The 22,096-nt window shown below is 44.7% G+C and overlaps 1 protein-coding gene across 1 annotated transcript in view; it reads right to left on the minus strand.

The window, feature by feature from the left end:
• LOC126865044 (probable G-protein coupled receptor Mth-like 1) overlaps positions 1-22,096 on the minus strand; it is a 153,789-nt gene that overhangs the window by 94,192 nt on the left and 37,501 nt on the right. The window contains exon 4 of the mRNA XM_050617105.1: positions 1,697-1,775. Coding sequence (XP_050473062.1) covers positions 1,697-1,775 — 79 coding nt within the window. The remainder of the gene's footprint in view (positions 1-1,696; positions 1,776-22,096) is intronic.

Below are 22,096 nucleotides of genomic sequence, written 5' to 3' on the forward strand. Positions count from 1 at the left end.
CTGAAATTTTGAAGCTCCGCATTTTTTAAGCTGTAAATCCGCGAACGTTTAAATAACGATCGGCTACATAATTCTTCAAAACCGAATCATTTTTAGTTATTGCGAAAAACCTCGAGGATTTTGCAAAATTAGTAAACGATATCGCCGAAACCTGATCGAGAAATACGCGATCGATCGAACAGATCTCGCTAGTGAAGCGAAATATTTTACATGTTACAACTCAACAAGAGAGAAAGAAAAACCAAAGGAGAGATAAAAACGGAGAGAAACAATGGCACACGAGCAGCAAGACTTGGAAGACGAACGAAGAGACAAAAGAAGTTGAAGGCTGTCGAGAGAAAAAGGTGAGAAATGAGCCACTCGGCAGTATCGGAAGAAAAAAAAATTGACAAAATCGACGAACAAGAAGAAGAAGAAGAGGAAGAAGAAAAAGAAGAAGAAGAAGAGATGGACGGCCCGTTATAGCGACCGTGTTGCATCGCATTAACCAGTCGACCGAGTGATCTTGATCCCATCTCTCACCGCGACGACGCGACGGCCTGCTTCGTCCCCTTTCGATCCTTCGAGTCAAACGTGATCCGGCCACTAACGATCTTCTGCTGTTACTCCGGTGGAGATCATCGTTCTAACCACCTCAACGTTCGCACCCGCGTTCACGTTCGCTGTAACGCGTTCTCACCGCGAAACATACCGCCAGACGTAATTTCTCGCAGGTGCTGCGCGCGTTCTATCCGTTTCTCGCGGGTAAAGGTCAACCGCGAGTTCCATAGTCTGTTAGCGACCGTTATTACCGGATAATAATGAATTATGATAATTCGATAGGCGACATTAGCGTTGTTTAATGCAACGCATATTGGACGAAGAGGCTATGAGAACGTACAAAGTTACGGTTCATCGAACGTTCGGACTAATATCGCGTAACGATTATTTCCCGCGAGAATTTGCTTCAGTATAGTCACGAGAAAAAAGTAACGGCTCCAGAAACTGAGTTCGTTATCAAGCATATAGCTTTGTAATGGAATAATTCTCACTGTTCGATAGATTGACGAGGGATTTCGCCGCGAACGCGATGAATTATTTGCCAAGAGCGCGCTATAGATTGTGTAATTACGTGGCAATTGCATAATTGCGAGGTAACGAGTGGTGGCCTTCTGATCGAAGATGCGACACGAGGCAACGCGGCTAACGCGAAACTCGGCCAGGTCGATAACCTGCAACCCGGTGTTAATTAACGGCGTACGCACAAACCACCAGAGTTACTCTCTCTCTCTCTCTCTTCGGGACAGGGGCCTCGACATTCCCGTTACCAACCTCGTTTCGCTTCTGAAATTCTCTGCCAATTACGCTTCGCGAATTTTCATAATTTTTACCTCATCACCCTGTTCACGGGACTCGTCCACCAAACGGACGCTTAATTGCTACGTGACGGCTGTTCGTGTATTTCATTTTTAAAAAGTATATCTGAAACGTTTGCGTGGCGTGTGTAAAAACCAGCAGCTTTTCGAGCGGAGAAAAATTAAAAAAGAAAAAATAGGAAGAAGGTTCGATCAAATAAATCTTAACGCGGTACAGTCGTTTGATTCGAGAGCAGTCGCACGGAAGAGTACACACGCGGCGAAATCTTCCGCCACAGATCTATACCCATCTTCTTTCTTTGCACCCTATAGCTGATCAGACAAAAGGGAGCAAGACTCACCTGAACGTCCACCAGATGTTGAAGCACATCGTGTTCAGCCAGAAGAACGCAGCCAGGAAAAAGAAATGCGCCATGATTGCTGAAACAGAACGAGAAAAATGGACTTCGTTACAAACCTCTTTACCAATGGGTAAGGAGCTTAAAGCTGTTGCTTTTCTCGCTCCTGAGAGAATTATTTTTCCCACGGATAATGGACGGAGAATTTAATGGACACGAGATGTAAAAAGAAAATTGATCGACTCGTTGATGTTCCGCCATCGTGGAAATAAGAAAATGCAAATACAGTTTTTGTATTGCTGATTCAGCGTAATTTTATTCGCTATAGAACGAGCTGCAGTCACATAATAGCAATCAATTCGTTGAAACTTAATCACTCTGATTAATTGACCACGCTTGGCCTCCCGTGACTATGTATTTCAGTGGACAAAGTTATAATTAACGCGTTGATAATCGCTTTTCCCTCTATAATCTTACCGTTTAAATTCTTTTACGATCAGAAATTTACATCTCGATGAATGACATTCGAAATTGCCATATTTAAAATCGTGCCACCTACAAATTCTCAGGACCCACGGAGATCTCTCTAATCAACGAGTCCGGTATAAGTACAAAAGATCTCATTGATCGCTCTTCCGTCCTTCCGACGCCTGTTCCCAGCTGACGGAACGCCAAAACCGTCGAAACAAAAGAAGACAGAGCTGATTGCCAGGTTCCGCGATGAACTCTCAAAGATTCATGAACGGGAAAGGGGCGGAGAGAGGTTCCAGTCTGTGGTATGTCGGGGGGCCTCAGACAAAGCTTCGGGGGAGAAAGACAGCTTTTGTAAAGATCCGTTTGAAAAGACGGCCGGTTGACTGGGAACGGTTTAGCGCACACCGGGCTAACACCGGTTGGACTGGATAAATTTTTCAAGCTGTCGTGCGCATTCGTTCTTAGAGATCGCGGCAGCGGATACAACGAGCGTGGAAATTCAGACCGCGGCTGGCCATTAATTTCTGAAAACGCAATCGCGAACCACGCGTCTACAGAAAACACACGCGCATGGGGATCCTTTCGATCGAGCACACCCTTCGCTTACGAAGAGTAGGGTGGCCTGTCACCCTTCGTCAAAAGAATAGTCGGTGGCGAGCAAAGAAACTTTACAGTTTGTTCCCACTAAAGGTTAAGGCGCATTCGAAAGACGTCGAGGTTGGTCCGTTTGTAAAACGTAGCCACGAGCCGTGCATGAATATCCGAAAACTCGATCGACGCGAGTTTACATAATATGTACGGCGTGGACAAAAAGGTTGGCGCGCTTGTTTGTTCGATGTAATAGGCTGATCAGGGGAGAATGGTTGGACAAATACGGGGCTGCTTGCACGTCTAAATTAATAGAATTGAATTGCCGTAGGTACATATTTAATCGTATCACGGTATTGTTACGCACGTTACATCGACTGTTTTCCACTATTCGCAGGATCAATATTGGTTCACCGGTGTTTTCCAATAAACGGAGGTTGTAACGCGACAGTCGGCCGCTGTGCAAAGCAATCAGTTCGTGCGCTATGAATATACAAAAAGTATCGTAAAAACGTTCTTTCGTGCATTTATACCTTGCTTTCTACCATTTCCAACATCTTTCGCGTCTCGATAAATCGTATTATACTACGTGACTACTTGAAGGCATGGCTGAAAACAATTAAAGATAACCAGAGCCATTGCAGCTTCTTGAAAGCTTCTATTATAGTAACCTTGCTGCGTCTTTTCATCCAATCGTATTCTTTGATCCTTTATGAAATTTGTTAAGTTCGAAGGAGAAATGAAATCGTCGATTTTATGATACGCGTGGATACGAGATGTTACTGAGATATTGAGAAGCGAGAAAGTTCTGTATAAATCCGCGATTGACGTATTATCGATATATCGACTTTAAGGCAGTCACCAGGAAGAAATGCAGACGCAGGGAACAGGTACAGAAATCGCAGTAACACGCAGAACGATCCTCTGATTGTTGCCAGTAGCGTGCCTTAAATTTTTCGATAAATTCACGTATTTCGCTACCTGTTTTATCAACGTCTCTTGCATATCTTGACAGGATGTAGGAAAGAATCGTTCGAATATGCTTCATCATCTCGAATGGAAACACAAGTCCGTAGAAGAAAAGCAATAGTCCCGTTCGCAATACTAACGGTATATTTGCTCGCGTCGGACCACTGTTATGTATCTCGCTCTGTACACATATCACACCGACAAAGCGCGGAAACGTGTGTTCAAGGAATGCCGGTGACGCATGAGAAAGTTTTGTAACCGCTTCGCGATTTGCATTCACCCGTTATGCACCGTCGATCGCGAATATTTACGATTGCGATCTTTTCTCTTTTTTCTCATGTGCAAGTACGTGGATAACTGTACGGTGGCAGGGGCAATTAACACGCGTTAACGCGAGATCGTTCCGTTCGGCGTAAAAATGTGAGAAATCGATGTTACGAGAGCGAACACCTTCAAGGATGGCCTTGAACAATTGGTTTCGCTTACGTGAGCACGAACTTTGTAGGTTCGTATATGGAAGAGTCAGCGTTTAACGCGCGAGAGAATTAATTTCGATAACAGACGAAACAGATCTTTTTAAATATACCTTGGCTCGTACAAAAGGTTACTTCTATTGCAATAAAGCGCTGGAAAATTTTACTGCGCATTTAGCGATTACGTTTCATTCTTGTCCTATGTGTTAAAAAATAAATACATCGTATGGTGCAAACAAACTGACCTTTTTACGAGCCATGCAAACACTGTTCTGGACGAAGTGTACGCACATACGTTTCTGCATGATTTAGAGACTTTATCGAAGAACCATAATCTAACAAGCGACGTTAGCAATATTATCTTTTTTCTCTCGTGTCGTTCAGGAGAACTCTTCTCGACGTTTAAAGTATCATACATTAAGCCGCACGTTGTACCTATGTAGGATAAATTAAAACCGTCTGAAGAATTCATGCGATAATACGACGTTTAAAGGCAATTTTCTTAAACACGAGTAATAGCCTCATCGCGTATTCCCCCGACTTTCGTTGGCAATTTCTTCACCGACTGGAAATCGATTCTCTGTAAAACTGTACGCACGCATTCGTCTACGCGGCTCGCCGCCAGCCCGCAAATTAGACGTGTCCTAAGGCGTTCGAGGTTGATTAACAAAGCAACGAATGACGCTTGTCGACGGATTACGCGATGTAGAAAAGCCGAGGAGAGGCAGCGGGGCGAGATGAAAGCGCGTCGAGGTGCGGAGGTTTCGAAACTCGACGATTTTCCATTGGTTCGAGGTTGCTCGAAGCAGGATTAACGGCTGCTACGTGGGAAAGTCCTCCGATAATTCTTCGTCGAAAGGCTTCCGCCGGCGGCGTTTATCGCCCGCCCCGCCCGGAAATAATTAAATTTCCAAAACTAATTACGCCTCGTTGCAATTACAACTCCGGCGACATTTATTCGTGAACAGGCAACGACACACCCTAGCGCGCGTGGGTCCGGTCGGCTTAACCCGAAACCGTGCCCAACCGGTGCCGACGCCGCGCCATCCTTTTCGCTCTTCTTTCGAAATTTACGGCGACTGTTTCGCCGTTTGGACAGAGAGAAGACCGCGTCTCGCTGTTTGTTCCACGTTTCCATTCCTGTTTCCCATTTCGATCGACAAGGATGACGAGCGATTCCCGCCTCCAAGCAATCGTGCAAGTTTCTTTGTCGGAATTAGGACGGGGAAAGGGGAAGGAGAACAGAGAGGAAAGTGACAACGCTCGGAAGAAACGGCGCGATAGTTGGATCGAGAGTGCTCGAGAGTTTCGCGATATCGCGAGACCCCTTTGATATGGTAATGCAGTTGCACCGCGACCCAGGACGCGATCGAGCTTTTCCTTTCTTCGCGGCAACTTCGCATTTCCGAATGGGATTGTTGAACGCTTCCCAGAGAGGAATCCGATTGAATCGCTGTTTGCGAGCACCGTGACGCCGCTGCTTCGTCAGGCTCTGATTAACAGCCTGACACGGTTTCCATTCGTATCCACTGAATGAAATTTTTCGGATCCAATGTTTTCCAGGTCGAACGTAAAATTTATCTACGAAGCGATCTACGTAAACACTTTCCTCGTTTTACTAATTATGGTTCGAATAAGGATGTTCATGCAAATGTATACCTTTATAAATGCAACTACGCAAATTGTATCTACGTAGAAGATTATTTTTACTAGATATATTACAACGAGTATTCTATGTTGGATATTTTATACTTTTTTTTTTTTGTGGATATTATGCTGCATTCTGTACAGCTTCGCCCATTTAAATTTCCCATAGGTGCATAAATATCCACAGTCTAATTAGCTAGCGAGCTAACAGAAGCGCGATAAAATTTCGAAAAATTGCCACCATCGACATTCACTCGGCTGTTGCAATGTCTTCCATTATCGTGGCGAGTAATTTGGCGCCGGTCGTTGAAATCGACCCTGGGCGCAGCGGCAGGCAACACCGGGACCAGGAAACGGGGAAATAACGAGTGACGTGAGAGAGAAAGAGGGCTTGGAAAGCGGTCGAGGGTTAATTTAAGTCAGGAGAACCGAAGGAACCGGGCCGGTTGCTGCGTTACGACCCCATGGCGCCGCGAGGGCGAGTGTCAAGGGTTGAAACGTCAGCTAGTTAAGAGCCTCGATTTGCATGGGGGGTTGGAATTAGATTGCGCCGCCTTGACCCGTCGTTTATCCTTTTCTTCGTTCGCGCGATCGTCTAATTGCCAGGGGATGCGATGCACGCACCCCTTGAATCGTTGTAAACACTATCGATTTCTAGCCGCTACCTCGCTGGCGCTTCGATTCAGTTCCAAGCAGAAACGTTTTCGTTTCGAGACATTAGCGAGATTCGCGGAGGCTAATGCGGAGAAAGGGTTGCTCGCGTGATGCTGTTTGATCTGTCGGATCGAGCTTCTGAACGTGAAACTTGGCCCGAAGTTTGTTTCTGCACGCTGCATGAATAATGCAGCTTAAGACTACCCGACTGCTGCTCGTAGAATCGCTGCTTGATTTATGATCTCCCCGTGGTTGATTGCTCTTGGTTATTCAGACGACCAGAATCATAGGGTTGAATTATGTCTCGGATGAGCCCGCTTACTGCGATTTCCTTCTTAACGCGTCGCCTTATCATTTTTTAATCGTTGCATAATTCTAGCCTACCTACCGATTCACGAGTACCGTACGTGTAAGGGAAATTATACCATCTGTTTGTGTTTCAATTCGACTGAAATAAGCGATATCTATAAATGATTCCAAATTTTTATTTTTCTTCTTCCATGGATTCCTCGATCTTGTTGAGAGCCTGATGGATCGTTGCCACGATGTCGATGGGTTACGATTACACGCTCGAAAGAAGTAACGGTTGATTCCTTATTTAACAGATTTTATCCATTATCTCTTATCCCCTTCTGCTACAAAATCTAAGTTATAATGACTACTCCCGCTACTGTTAACGCGATTCCGTATTACAATAATGAACGTTATTTTAGTATAAAAGTCGTACGTTTCTTAGATTTAAATTACAGTCTCGTTGCGAGCGTTCATTCACTAATTCCATCTACCCGTAGGAATTCGATCAAGTCCTTAGATAAAGTCCATCGACTGCCCGATCTGCCTTCTAATCACGAATCGCCCATTCAACATCTGTTTCTTGCCAGCGTGGCAAATTACCGATTCTACAGACCTGGCCCTCGGCAATCTCTACGATCTGTGTTTCAACGATCCTCCGAATCCAAACACGGAATTAGTCGAGTCCCGCGTGCTGGTCACGAATACCACAAGAAGCGCGTACCGTTCTCAAACGGTTAACTTCATTCCCGGTTAATTTAGCCGCGAAACTTATCGGTGGTCTGGCGTCTTCGACGGAAGAAATTCATTAGAACCTCAGCGTGGCTGAATGGACAGGGTGAGCCGACAGCAACAACTTCGGAGATTAATGTCGGTGCATTAACATCGGTGATTAAATTAAATACTTGGGAATAGCACCGCGACGACTCGTAATTAAATCATACTGGATTTATCGCGTAGTCCCGATTTAGATGGGATTAGAGTTTGATTCAACGCGCCTCGCGTCGCAACCCTTCGCCGCGCCGCGCCGCGCCGTGCCGTGCTGTCTCGCTTGCTCTCGTTCCCCCGGAAAGGGTTGGTACGCGGCGATGAGTTATGAAAGTTAGCGACAGGCCCTCGGGGACCCTCTATCGGTCAGTTGAAATATTAAGCCCGAAAAGAACGACACGCGCAGCCACTGTGGACGCGTACCAGGACCAACTTGATTCCCCGAACACCAACTACCTAAACTTTTGTCGAAAAAGTGAAGTAGTCCGTCCACTGAACCGTGTTAGAGTTTAATTAAGGTAATGTATACTTACAGAGGTGAGGATAAAAGTATTCTTTCCGATCGATAAAACGCAAGTCTCTTCTTTTTTCCCTATTATTTACGCATTAATAACGACTATATGATATTAGTATGTCGGAGATAAGAGGACACCGGTGCCTTCCCTCTGAAACCTCGGGAAAATCCATAAAAACATTGTAATTAAACGATTTGCCGTCATTCTACCCAATTGTATTTGTTTGAGACTTGTGACAATGAGCTTGGGCTCAAGGCGACAATTAGTCGCCGAACGTAGCCGCGGTCAACGGGACGAACTTTCCATCTAACAAAGGCATTGAGTAACCCTATAGCTCTCCTTAAAAGAAAGATTTGTAGCGACCCGTGACAATAAACATTCCAACGGTTTCTGTCCCGTAGCTCGCCACACGCAGGTCCTATTCCCCGGGCAGGATGTTTACCAGATGCCGACGCGTCTCCGCAGTACGTGATCGGCTAGCCCGAGGATCGTTATAAACACTAATATCTAGTTACCTAAAATCCCTCAACAGATACACAGTCTTTGTCCCAGTTACAGGAAGACAGGAGAGACCTATTTCTCCACGAACGACGATGTCATTTTCTTGCAAAATCTATCAACCACCAGGCCACCTGGAGCGGAATTACACGTTCGTTTTTCAAATTTGTTAATTCTACAAATCGATTAGGGTCAGCAAAGTAACCTGATAGCAGAATCGTTCTACTGAACTTTGTCGAACGATTCGCGAACTTCTACGTACGGATGGATGTATTTCCTAATCTTAGAAATATCGATCGAATTCTAATTCCCACAAAGTATGAATGAAACCTTGAGAAAACGTCGATAAGAGATTAAAGCTCTTCTAATCGATAAGTCGACCCAATTTGTCTCTAACGCTAACACAACGGATATTCTAATCACAGGATGTTGACATATTGACACGGAGTTTTCGAAAAATTCGCTCGAAAAATCACCCAGGCAAAAAGGAACGGGTTCGAGGATCGAGAGCGGCTTTGACAAGAGAAACAAAAATACTCGGTCGTCTTGGCGCATTACAGGCGTAAGTAAACGGATAAATTCGCCAGGATTAATAAAAGTCGTACGCTTTTCCCATGGAATTACGATCGACCATTTTTACGAGTTATCGGTCGCGGGCAGGATGAGAGAGAGAGAGAGAGAGAGAGAGAGAAAGAGAGGGAGAGAGTGTTCAGGGATTTTACGGCAACGTTCGCGTTATTTCGAGAACCGAGCAGCGTTTCGCCGGTGCGTACTTTACATCCATAATTCCGGCTGGAATTAATTGGTGCCACGCAGCCCTCGACGTCGAAAATCATTTCGCGACGAGGAGATACGATACGCCGGCCGTGTAAACGATTAACGTGAATAAATAAACGGAACGCCTAGCTACTAGGGGAGGGTGGAACGCGACCCGGGAAAAATTTATGTAACGGAAATGCGGAGATTAATGATTTCAGGAAATGAATCGGTCTAAACATTTAGACGTTTCAAATTTTGCGAATCCAAGTTACTGGACGGTGGAAGAAGAAACAGAAGTCGAGGTAAAACGAGAGAAAAAGAGGAACGAGGGAGGAGGGGAAGGTAGACGAAGTTGGTTATTCGCGGAAATCCGACGCCGACAACGATATATCCGCTACAATATTAATAATTATCGTTGACTCGTGTACCGGCCCATTCGAAGCGATTCTTTCCATTTCACTTCCGCTTCGACCCGTTTACAAACGGGCCACTGTCGCGCACCGCCGACAAACAACGCACCTGCGCATGCCTGTAAACCAATTTAATCAAGCCCGCGATAAAACTGATGCGACGAATATTAGATTCCGAAATGGATTGCTAGTATAAATCCCGCGTGAAATACGAATGCGAGAGGCCAGCAACGCGCAGCAACCTATGGAGTGTGAAACGCGAAACGAAAAAATAAAAGATGGGCAAGAGAGAAAAAGTATCGTGACTATAATCGTTCGCTATCGAAGCTGCGCAGGAAATTTACAACGCGTTTCACCGGCACCATGCTCGGGGGAAAAGGTCTATCTCGATAACTGCGAGCTCGTTTGACAAAACGCGGTCACGTCTGGCGAGGTTTTTGATTTTTTTCTTGTTGCATCGATTAACGAATCGGAGTTTCCAATCTCGATGCAAGCGTATGGTGAAATTGAGATAAATAAGCGGAGGGTTTATTGTTTGGAGGAAGGTGTGCCGGGTAATGTGATTCGCTGAAAGAATGCATTACGCAGTGTATACCGTGCACACGCGGCCCCTTCGATGCAAGTCCAAAGAAAACAAACCTACGGTTACATCGTTCCTGCATTTGCCCGCCCCGAATTGTCCTAATTTACAAGTGGCTGGCATTTATTTCGTGGTGTGGCACGCGACTTCATGACACCGAAGAACCCTCGAATCTTTCAAATTTCCAATTTATAATTTGACGTTTCATACTAATAAAATTTCACAAGTGTGTCTCTAGCCCCTAAATACTGTAATTGGATATTCAATAATTTCGGATGTCGATGAAATTTCGTAAAGCATTAAATTTTAGTTTCGACACTGTTGACAAAATTTAACAACAAATAGAAATCCACCGATAACTGACATTCGCATGACGTTACCGTAACTCCAGTGGGTGTCATCGTGATACGATTCTACTTTAATTAATTCCAACTTAACTTTTGCTTTAACTTGCACCAAAGAAAATCTTAATAAACCTCGTCTTACAAATCCCGCGTTTTATCGTTCACGCCAGATCGAATTTAATCGAGGTCACGAGGATACTGGCCGATGGCGTTGAGAACCGCGGAGGTGGCCCATATTCTGGCCACTTTCGGCCGACGCAGGTTTACGCGACGGAGACGGAGTTCTAATGAAAAGCACGGTGAATCAGCGTACCGGGTGTATAAATACACACGGACTACCCCTTCGCGTGGTTTCCGCGGAACACAAGCCGCACTCGAGACCGCCCAATGCGAATCCACGACACAATCGTCGTCGAAGAGACCATCCACCGAACATAATTTATCCGTCTTACGTGCTTCCACAAAGAGCGAGTAAGTGTCTACACGACTGGTGAATAATGCTACAGTCCGATGTAAGTACTTGACGTAATCGTCACGTTGTCGTATAATAGTTGTAAATCATCTACTCAACAGGAATGGCCACTTTCTCGTTGCCAAAAACAACAACGATATTTCGTAACTCGATTGTTCGTGCTATTTAAAAGAAACTTCGACGAGCTTGTAAATTATACCGCGGCCATCTCTCTGTTATCAAGGAAAACACGAGTAATCAATGATTATTTTCCACTCTTGCAGATGGTATACGTTTGGAACTGTAAAGTTGGGAGCACGATATGGACTCCGATATAATCGACGCGTTGTCTGGTCGAACAATATCCTACAGGTGTATCCTTGTTATTCCAACAAACACAGCGTGTTCGACGAAGAAGCAAATCGTGTCGTTTCGTAGCGACAAATTACTACAAAGATACCAGACATTTTGTTATACGCAAAAAAGAAAGAAATAATTTCTAATCGAGATTAACGAAAACCAGTGGGAAACATTTGCAGGAGAACGGAGAGAGAGGATTAAGCGTCCATCTGAAAGTCTGCCGGTCTGCACCCTGGTAATCCGGACAATGCGAACTCCGGCTAATAAATTTCAACTTTCCCATTGTTTCTGAGCCATAAGTGGACGAGCAATATGCAAACGAGCTACCAGGCGACTCGAGATGCCAACTACACAACCAGCGACCAACGAGGACCGTCGCGTGTCTCGACTGCTTCCGATTAGCCTCGAAAATCACGGCAACTTTTCTTCGAACAGATTCGTCACGCCACTCATCGCGACTCTAATCGACGCATGATTCTCGAGGAGGCAATCAGCGATCCGTGCCGACGAAATTCCGTTATATTTAGACGTAACGAGCCAATCAAATGGAATCCAGCGAGGACCAGCGTCAGCGTGTAGAATATAGCAAAGAAGAGAACGGGACTAGAAATCGGTCGAACGACGGAGAAACACGGTATACACTCTGTACTCCACTCGAGATCTCCACTTATGGTTGCTCGGCGAAACCACCAGAGCGACGCTAGCAGAACACGGGCCACCATAGATTGTGTGTACGTCTGTGTCTCGAGTGTAGCTGAAATTGCCGACGGATGACGTCGTCGGAGTTCCTGGAGGAGCTCGTCAACCAGAACCTTCATAGTTGTCTCTCCTTCGACCCTCTGCTACCAGTCTAAACGTCCACGTGACGAATTACCTGGAGAATAAGCGGCTTCTTCTTCCAACGTCGCTGAAAACCAGCCTCCACCCCTTTCCCCGCCTAATTAATTTCCCGCTCGTCGAGAGCAACTTCGACGCTTCCTCCTTTTTCCGCTCGAAACTACAACACACCGGGCCTCCTTTTTGCGCCCGGATAATTAACGAACGAACCTCGGCGGCTAGGCTGGGCCAGGAACGCTTTTCTCTCGCTTCTCCATCGTTTGTTGCCAAAGAGTAACAACGTGGTCTCTCGTGGGACGTCAATTAGCGGGTTCTTCGGCCGTTTTTCGTCTTTCTTTCCTCGGTTTCCTTTCTCTGTGGCGCAGTTCGTACGAAAGGGCCCTGTGTCTCCAGGATCGCTTCTGCGCGTCGTACACCGCATTGAATAATGGACGAGAAGCTTCCAAAAATACGAGAAGCCTCGTGCACAGAAGAATATGGAAAGCGTTACGAGGAAACCTGGCAACCAGGGGAGCCTGGAAATCGCGTGTATCGCGTTGTATCTTCTCGCGAGGAAACATCGTTTCCGGTTGCTTGTTACCCGAACGGCTCTTGACCGAGCGCTTCGCCCTTTCTCTTCTTTCGCCCAGCTATTTTTCTTTCCCAAACGTCGAGTCGACGGCAGATCGAGACAAAGAAGCGGTGCCAGGGAACGGACGTCTGCCACGAATCATCAAAGGCTTGGAGACTCGATAGGCCGGAGATAATGGTCGCATAAATCGGCGAAAAATTTCGCGGATCGCCCGTTTTATTCGGGAAATAAAGGGTACGATGACCTACGGTCCAGACGTACGGCCTGTCGTCTCGTAAATTAAGAACGACGATCGGTCCGTTGTAAAGCGAAAATAAACGAGTCGTGGCTGTACGGAATTAGCGAGGCCAGGGATTTTTCGACCAGTCAGGCGAACGATCGAGAACAAGACAGGGGCACTTGGTTGGAGAAAGAAGCTGCAACGCGTAGGTGACACGCGGAGGAGTACAGGCAGAGAAATCTCTGACGCGAGATGAAAACGTAGAGAGGAACGATTAATGGGGATGGGGGATTTGGAACAGGAGAAAAACGGTGGAAAAAGTCAGGAGACAAAGGGTTGCCAGGGAAAATATGTATCGCGGAGCACGCACGATTGCACAACGGCTTACGCGGAGGGACGAGGCCAGCCCCGAAGATTGTCGTTCTGGCAAGCGGCCAGAAAGCGGGGCGAAGTTCGAATTTTTGTTGCGTCGCGATATAATAACGCTCGCCCGCCTTAGGAATTCTGTAGCCACTCCAGAGTCCCTCGTGAAAGAGAGAGACAAAGAGAGAGAGAGGGAGAGATAACGAAGAGAAGAAGAACGAGACGAGCAGAGACACGAGAGAGGCTTTAGACTTTAGACTCGCCCTCTGTACGTTATACGTACGCGCGTTTACGAAGCCGTAACGTAACGTATTCCTGATCCACGTGGTGGCACGCGTGTGCGGCCGCGCACACGTCGAACGCCGGTCGATCGTACCTAGTCGAGGGTCCTCGAGGGTTAAGCCGCTTTCCAATGTTGCTCGAGTACGCAGTACACAGCGGGGCTATTAAACCGACGGACTCGTGAAAAACTCCCGCGTACGTCGGCCTACCGTCGCTCGGAGCACACGCTGATTCGACTCGTTAAAATCGTGGAACAGAACGGAAAAAGGGAAATGTCGTTTTGTCGGTATTTATAAAGCTGTGTTTTCCTTGCCGTGATTGGGCCGGGATATACACGCTAAGAGGCTCTGCTCGAACGTTATTACTGACATTGATGCTACTGTCACAGCCAGCTTTTTACGAGCCGATAGAAAATTCTTCTATGGAAATGTAATGACGTGAATCTCGATCCATGCATTATCCTAATCAATCTACGAGGCAACCTGTATTATCGTAATAAATCGCTCCATCTTTGAATTTTAAGGAAACATGACCCACCTAATTCAAATCTCCTATCTAGTAGTTTTACATTTTTTGAAATACGTCGTAACATTCGAAGTTCTACGTGTTCGTCTTTTAAGTAACATTATGATATAATACACACAATCTGCTATGAAATAACGAACAAGTACTTTAAGTTAACGATGACACAAAGAAAACGACCAAACTTAAACTTTCTTCGGTTTCGATATGAAACAAGTATCAAATACTGAACAAAGTAAAATATGTTCGACTTTTTCAATAAGTGTCACGAATAGCTGTCCCGATACTCGTGACCGGCAGTGTATACCCATAATGTCAGCGAAGTCCTAAGCAAACAAGGAGTTCGCTATTCAGCGGCCAACGATTTCTAATAACCGCGACGTTTCAATCCCGGAAAGAGGTCCGATGGTCCTCTTCGTCCTCCAACGACGCGTTCCGACGCTCGAACGCGCGTCCTATCGGCGAATTCGAGTCGCGTTCGTGCGGAGGACACGCTTCGAATGCAAACCGAATCCGGTTCTGCCAGCCAGAGGAGCGACGAGAGGGTAGGAGAACAGATCGGACGTTCCCGATGGAGCTTTTCGTCCAGAGGCTGTGTATATTCGTCCGCAGTCCTGTCCGGCCACACTCTCCCTGTTTCCCTCGGGAACTCGCGCGATTACGCAATTTCCGCTTTGGTTTGATTCAATTTTCGAAATCGTTCGATTTCCTAGCAGATGTTCCAGACTTCTGGCTTCGAGTTTCTGCTTGGAACCGGGTTCCTTCTCTTTTTTCCTGGCTCTCTGTGAGATAATTAGGGAACGTGGGTTTTACTATTGGGAATAGATTTTCCACGGGGAAGAAAGAATTCTGGAGATCCGGTGCAATTAGTTTCTGACAGCTTGTTAAGGGCTCCTTGATATATGAGGTCGAATTCTGCGATGATTATGACGATTTGTACCCAGCGAGGGTGCGCTGGACTGGGCATTGTTCAAGTTGAACTAACCGTGGACTGTTTTCTGCCGGAATAACGATGCAAATAGTAGCGCATGTTATAACAAACGAATACTAGGACGAATAGTTTTTATTTCATATAAAACCAGAGTGCTACAACAATTACAATTTGTCCCTTTCGCGTATGCTAGTTTGTTTATACTTTTTACGATAAAAAGTTTGTTCGTAATTTAACATATAAATATACCGCATAAAAGTTAGATAAACTAATTCGATATTGTTCTTATATTATTTCTACTAGATGGTAATTTTGATTTAAAGAAAACAGGATGACTGACTCGAGAATCAATTTATCCCAGCATAATCAACCGCGCAATATGTATATTGGAAAACGAATACAGAGTTTCTCTTTTTTTCTTTTTTTCTTTGTTGCTCGACATCGTGACCTCCTCTCAGGGAAATCGCGTTTGGAAGATGAAATATAATCTTCGAGACTAGAAACTACGCTTTCTACCGGTAGTTCTTTTTCACTAACGCAAAAACGCATTTTACAAAATACAAAAAGGTAAATAGTTTAACGACGCGAGAGAAATTAATTACACGAAGGAAAGCGGTGCTGGCAAATTGCGGGAAATTTCTGATCGAAGGCTTGGCCGGCCTAATGACAGGAATCATCGATGCTTAGCCGAGTATCGATTATCTGTCGATGGAACGTGTCACGTGTGTTAGCTGCATGTGCACCGCGTTGTGCATTTACGCGTGCCAAAGGATGCGACCGACATGCGGATGCGCCTTGACACGCGCGACGCCCGAAACTCCGTTACAACGCGGCGCCAGCCAATTGCTCGGCCGGCAGCCTGTTCGCTTCACGTCCTGATGGACGTGAGAGTATCCGAAATCATCCTCGACTCAACTCCGTCTACCGTATCTCGTTCAGATTCCAACTCTTTCTGTTCATTGATCGAACCTCGTTTAATATAAGAGCTCGAAATTCCAACTAAATTGGCTTTCTCAGCTTACCGATGGATGATACGTTTCTATTTTTATTACTTCGCAAAATTAAACTTCCGGGCGTGAAAATGTAGACACAAAACTTTTTATTTTTTGCTTGAAGAGTCAAATTTAATTTTTACTATGCAATCGATTGGTAACTGAAGTGCAATACATATAATTACATGTTTTTCATTAAAAATTGTATTAAAAAATGTATCTGTATAGCCTTTCCTTCGTTTCTACTTTTCCACAGATGGAAAGAAATCGAATAAAAGTTTCCACGATTATCGTCGTGCGCTGTGAAATATAAAAGATGAAAGATCCTAGTATTAGCGATACGAATCGCTCGAAACTGTTTAATTTGGGCTATTCGTTTGATCTCTATCTCGCGGAATATTAACGTTCGGCGTTATTCAAGCACTTCGTTCACATTTTTTGCTTTCTGTCGATTGTCATTGTTCGCATAACTGAGTATAAAAATGGAAAGCAAACAATTAATCGATCGTAGAGTGGCGAATCGTGGAATCGGCGCGCACCGTTATACGAAATGGAGCGCGAATGGCACGATTAATTGAAAGACCGCATCGCGTCGGTTTTCGAGTTTCGTTCACATCGATACAGTTGAAAAATGTATGTGTCGATTGGAATACAAGCGATCCGGATAGACCTTAGCGCACGACAAACTGCGAGATTAGCTTTGTTGCTGATGGACGCGTGCGGCAGAGCGAGAGGACGGTGAAAACCGCGGTTAATTGGCCGCTATAATTAACAAGAGTGACGTTGAATAGCAGCGGCCATCTATCGCTCGAGCCACGATCCTTGCTGATTTGTTTTATTCGCGGGGTAACACGCGCGACGAGTCAGCCCTGACAACGCGAACGCTCGAATTTCGCGAGTCCTGTCATTCGTCAAAACTCGAACGAGCTTTAACTCGATGCTTGCTTGTGTGGAGCACGGGCCGGCTGAAAAATATCCACGATACGTTATCCATGATACCGCTCGACTTTATCCACGTGTTTTTTAATCTTCCATCGCGCGTTATTTTCTGCAATATAACGTTCCGCTCGCGTCTGGAAATAATCACCTCTTTGTTGTAAGGTTCTGTTAGGAACTGTGTAAATATGGATACAGTGAATCTCAGTGTGATTCGTGTTTGTATGCTCCATCAATAATCGCGATAGATAAATTCCGAGGCGTTATTTTTCGTGTTTAAGAATCAATCGTACTTGTATCTTAATAGAAATTACGGGGAACTAACTTATTCGCGTTGCGTTTATTTTGAATCCATATATTATGGACAGGATACATGGAACGATCAAATAAAAAATTGAGATCGTTAATTAATTAAGACCTTCAAGAATGTTTTTAAATAGAAAATCTTTATGGTTATTGTACGGAATAACGTTTGCAAAAATTGAACAGCAAAAAAAAAGAAAGAGAGAAACTGAGATTCAAGCACGAATCGAATTCCTTATTTTGCGCGAATCAGTTATAAATAATTTTGCAATGAAATAATCGATGTTGAATCAAGAGAACGTGGAACGTAATTCTACGACGTGCTATCAAATGACCGGAAAATAATAAACGAGGTTATCGTATATCTACGTTCATGAATAAGACGCACGCAGAACCTCTAAAAGACTTCTTGCTCGTGTTCGTCGGTAAACTATTACTCATGCGTTTACACATTCCATCTACGATTGCACGTACCTATTCTAAAGTCACTGACCAATCATTACACTATTCTTCCTATACTAATACGAGCATCCTTTTCGTACAACAGAGGATATTTTACGCTGTCCGAAAACGCCAAGATCTATGTGAATGGTCTGAAAAGAGTACGAAGAATAATAAACGAGGAAGTAGGAGCTATGTACACACGTGCCATGGAAATACTCCAAAATTACTAGTCTGTCGGTGGTTTTCCTTTGAACAGCCGAAAAAGCTACCCCCGGCGAAAACTCGGTTGTATTTTTATACCGAGCCGATCGATTTCGCGTCTCGCATTTTTGCGGAGTCGCTTTGGTATGCAGCTATTGGTAGAACAGCGTTTGGTTTTGCACGGTTTACTGCCGGCCTCGTATGGCAGACGTCGCAAAGTGAGAAAGAGAGAACATAGATTCTATCGCGTACATATACGGAATCTCTCTCTGGCGGCGTATTTTTTGCCCGAACCGCACAGGGTGTTCGATAAACGACGCGTTTCCTGCACGTAATCGATTCTTCACTCTGAAATGGCACCTTCTAATGGCAGACTTTTTTCCATGATCCCGAACGATCCGATTCTGACCCATTGGCTCGTTGAACTCGAGATTTTTCACATTTTTCTCGAGTCACGGCAAGCGAGCGTTCGGCGCGAATGAACCGATAGCTTGTAGGTAGTTGGGATAATTGTTCGCAGCGTAAAGTGCCAGTTTCGACTGAGTGAATGAGTTGCCGGAAGGTACGCCAAGTTTTGGACGTGAGTGGAGGCGTGACTGGATTGCACGACGTGGCTACGGAACATAGAAGACTATCGCGACCTATCCGCAATGCGTTAACAACGGTAAAACGTGAGTGAGGCGTGAGTTAATAGAATGGCAAGTTCGATTGTATTCAAATATTCGACTTTATTAGTCGGACACGAAGTCGTTATAAACGATATTTTTAATAACGATTAATTTAATGATCGGAATGATCGTAATCGGTGAAGATATTGGAAGATCGATGTCTTAAATAGCGTTGCATTAACAGATACAAAGTTGTTCTGGAGCACCCTGTATGCAGGATCGACTGGCACGTACCAGTGCACAGCCGCCGTTTCTTTGGCATTGTTCGGCTTTTGGCAACGGCTGAAAAGCCGCTTCCGATGCACGCACAATGCTCGTGTACATTGGAAATGGTGGTGCACGCGTCACGTCCACGTGTTTACACAGCCTACACGGAAAGTTCAAAACGTTCGCGGTCCACCCCCGAAACCGATCGTCGTTTCGTATTATCGCGACTAAATTGTCGGCCACGCTCCCTCGTTTCCGACGATATCTCATGAAACGCGTTTACAGAAACGCCATTTCCTTCCTCTTCTTCCGATCTACTACTCTCTCTCTCTCTCTCTATCTCTCTCTCTCGTTACGCTTTACACAATTCGTTCTCTGTTCCGTTGTGTGGACCGCGCGGAATTTCCTCGTGAATCGTTCGAGAATCAAGACGATCCAAGAGGTAGAGCAGGTGGGAGGGTTCGATTAACCCGCTGCGAAATTGCGTCGTAACGATTATCCTCGACTAGGGTAGCCACTCGTGGTCGTTGGTTGCGAGAAACGAGAAAACACACTCGCCGAGGAAATTTTAATTTTCTTCTCTTCATCGGCGGAAATTAATTTACCACCGGGAATTGAGCCATTCTCTCGAGCGTGTTCCGCATTCGAGCGGCTCTTCTTCTATCTTCTTGCAGCGAGATATTTTCTCAAGAGGAAGATAGACAGAGAAGGAGAAAATGGTGCGAGACGTTGAGTGAAAAGGAAGAGAAGAAGAAGGAAAAAGTAAGGGCGCGAACGGAAGAAAATAAGCGGTCGTAATACCGAGAAAAGATACGCTCGAGGAGAGTCTCTTCAGAAGCGCTCCTTCCTCTTCTGTTTCTTTTGCTTCCTTTTCTAACTACTCGGCGTCTAAGACCAAGTAGCGAGAGAGAGAGAGAGAGAGAGAGAGAGAGGATCGCGAATGCGTTTCTCTGCAGGGCTTTACCGCGAAAACCAATCCTCGCCCCGTTCGTTTCATCGTCGCTCGAGTTTTAAAACTCTTTTACGAGTTCACCGGAAAGGAGCGAAATCCATGGCCCTCGATGTCGCTGATTTTCACTCCGTAAACTGGTGGCGGCGAGCATCTCTTTCGGCCCTTTCCAGCACGCAATATACGTATGCGTTACATATTTGCGCGCGCGCATCGAAACGAATCCTCTTTTAGAATTAATCGAAATTTTCCAACGTCCCCGTTATTCGAAATATTTTCCGGCCAGCTTTGCGCGGCCGCTTTTGCGAATCGATTATTAGTCTCGCCGCGAAATTACAGTTTCGCCAGTTGGTTCCACTCTCGTGTATCTGTCTGTCGGAGACATTGTCACCCGTACACGCGCCTATTTAATTATGACAGCGATCGAAATTAGCGTCGCGCGCAACGCGACTCGGTCATTAATTACGCCGCAATGATCGTCCGTCACTTTGTCGTCTACTGCTAGGCTCCCCGACGCCTCGTCCACTACGAATTTCAACGGGGACCCGATATTAATTCGGAACTTTGCTCATTAACTGGCGCGCGCGATCGAGATGCAATAGCCAGCACGCTGGCTAGTCGCTTCGCGCAGTCCGAAAACAATTTTCATCAACGGCGATTGAAAATTGTTCGCTTTTTACCGTGACTTTTTGAACGAACGATGGTATTCCGTGGTCGTGATTCAATTTACTCTTTAACAGGGATTATAATTCGCGAAAGAAGCTTTACAAACTTTGGGAAACTTCGTCGAGATATATTTATATGCGTAGAATCTAGATATCGAAGAATATTGATTTAGTTAATGTACTAGATATTAAGCGGACCAAATGATAGCTACTTGAAAAAGAAATGCAGGGCCCTCGTAAATTATTGACATAATCTATAAACTAGGCAAATAAAACAGTACAAGTTATTCTCTTTATAACGGTTCGAGCAGTTTTGTAAAATAAGAAAATTTGTTACGAAGTAGCTTTATTATTGCTTGATGCGACAATAACAATTTTTCACAGTAAAGATATTTATCTCTGTAAAAATAGCTCTTTTATTATAAGGTGCACGAAGAATTTTGCGTATGTAGTTATTTACGATGCCAATATTTTGCACTTTCGACCCATTCACCAAGATCGAATAAACTCGTATTTGGAAGCTACGCGTGCATTGTGATTTTTTATTAGTAAATATTTTTCGTTACAGCTTTATAACGTTAAATTGTGCCTTCAATGAAGTAAACTGAATTCGAGGTTAATCGATTAACGCGACTACGAACCCGAGGTTGCATCCGTCGGGCTATTACCTCGCTCGAAAACACATTAAAGTCACGGATACTTTATGTCTTCGTGCGTGAAACAGGATCTTTATTGTCGAGCATCCCGTAAACCACCGGCCGCCTACGGAAATCGTCGGCCAAGGATTAAATATGTATTTTGTTCGTTCTCTATTTAACTGCAAAGATTTCTGAAAAAATGTTCGGCACTTAATATCCCTTGATACTCGAGTAATTTTTAATCCATTAAGAACCAAGCAGCGAGATAGTGTGTAACAGTTTGCACACTAAAAATCGCAAATAAACTACATGTTGTTTTACCCAGCCATATCTTCTTATGCAACACATCAAGCATAGAAAGAAGACTAAAAAGGAAACACCCAACAGATCTCACAAAGGATATAACCTAACAAACGCGAAGATGGTAGCCCGCTGGAGGTAGCCACCCACGTGTTATATTATTATACCACTAAGCTATGATATTTTACCAAATGTCCTACTGGACAAATTGTAAAATTTAAATAAATAAATAAATATAAAAAAAATTTATATCTTCTTATGGTCATAACTATAAAACTATCCTAAAATATATCACAGCAGTAGATATTTTACAGGAGCCCATTATACAAATTGGAAATTTTTTTTTTTTTTTTAGTTGTTTACATTCACAATTTGTCCGATTTGGACATTTGGTAGAATTTTTTGGCTGTTTGATTATCATGTGGATGGCTACCCCCAGCGGGGTACCGTCTTCGTGTTTGTTAGGTTATGTTCTTTGTGAAAATTAGAAATACAAGAAAATTTCCACGGTTTGAAAAAAAAAAATGGTAGCTCGTGCAAACAAAGATGCATCGAAACAGGTGAGCCATCGATAGATCAACGAAATCGACGAA

This window comes from Bombus huntii, chromosome 4 (genome assembly GCF_024542735.1).
Source record: "Bombus huntii isolate Logan2020A chromosome 4, iyBomHunt1.1, whole genome shotgun sequence".
Taxonomy (NCBI): domain Eukaryota; kingdom Metazoa; phylum Arthropoda; class Insecta; order Hymenoptera; family Apidae; genus Bombus; species Bombus huntii.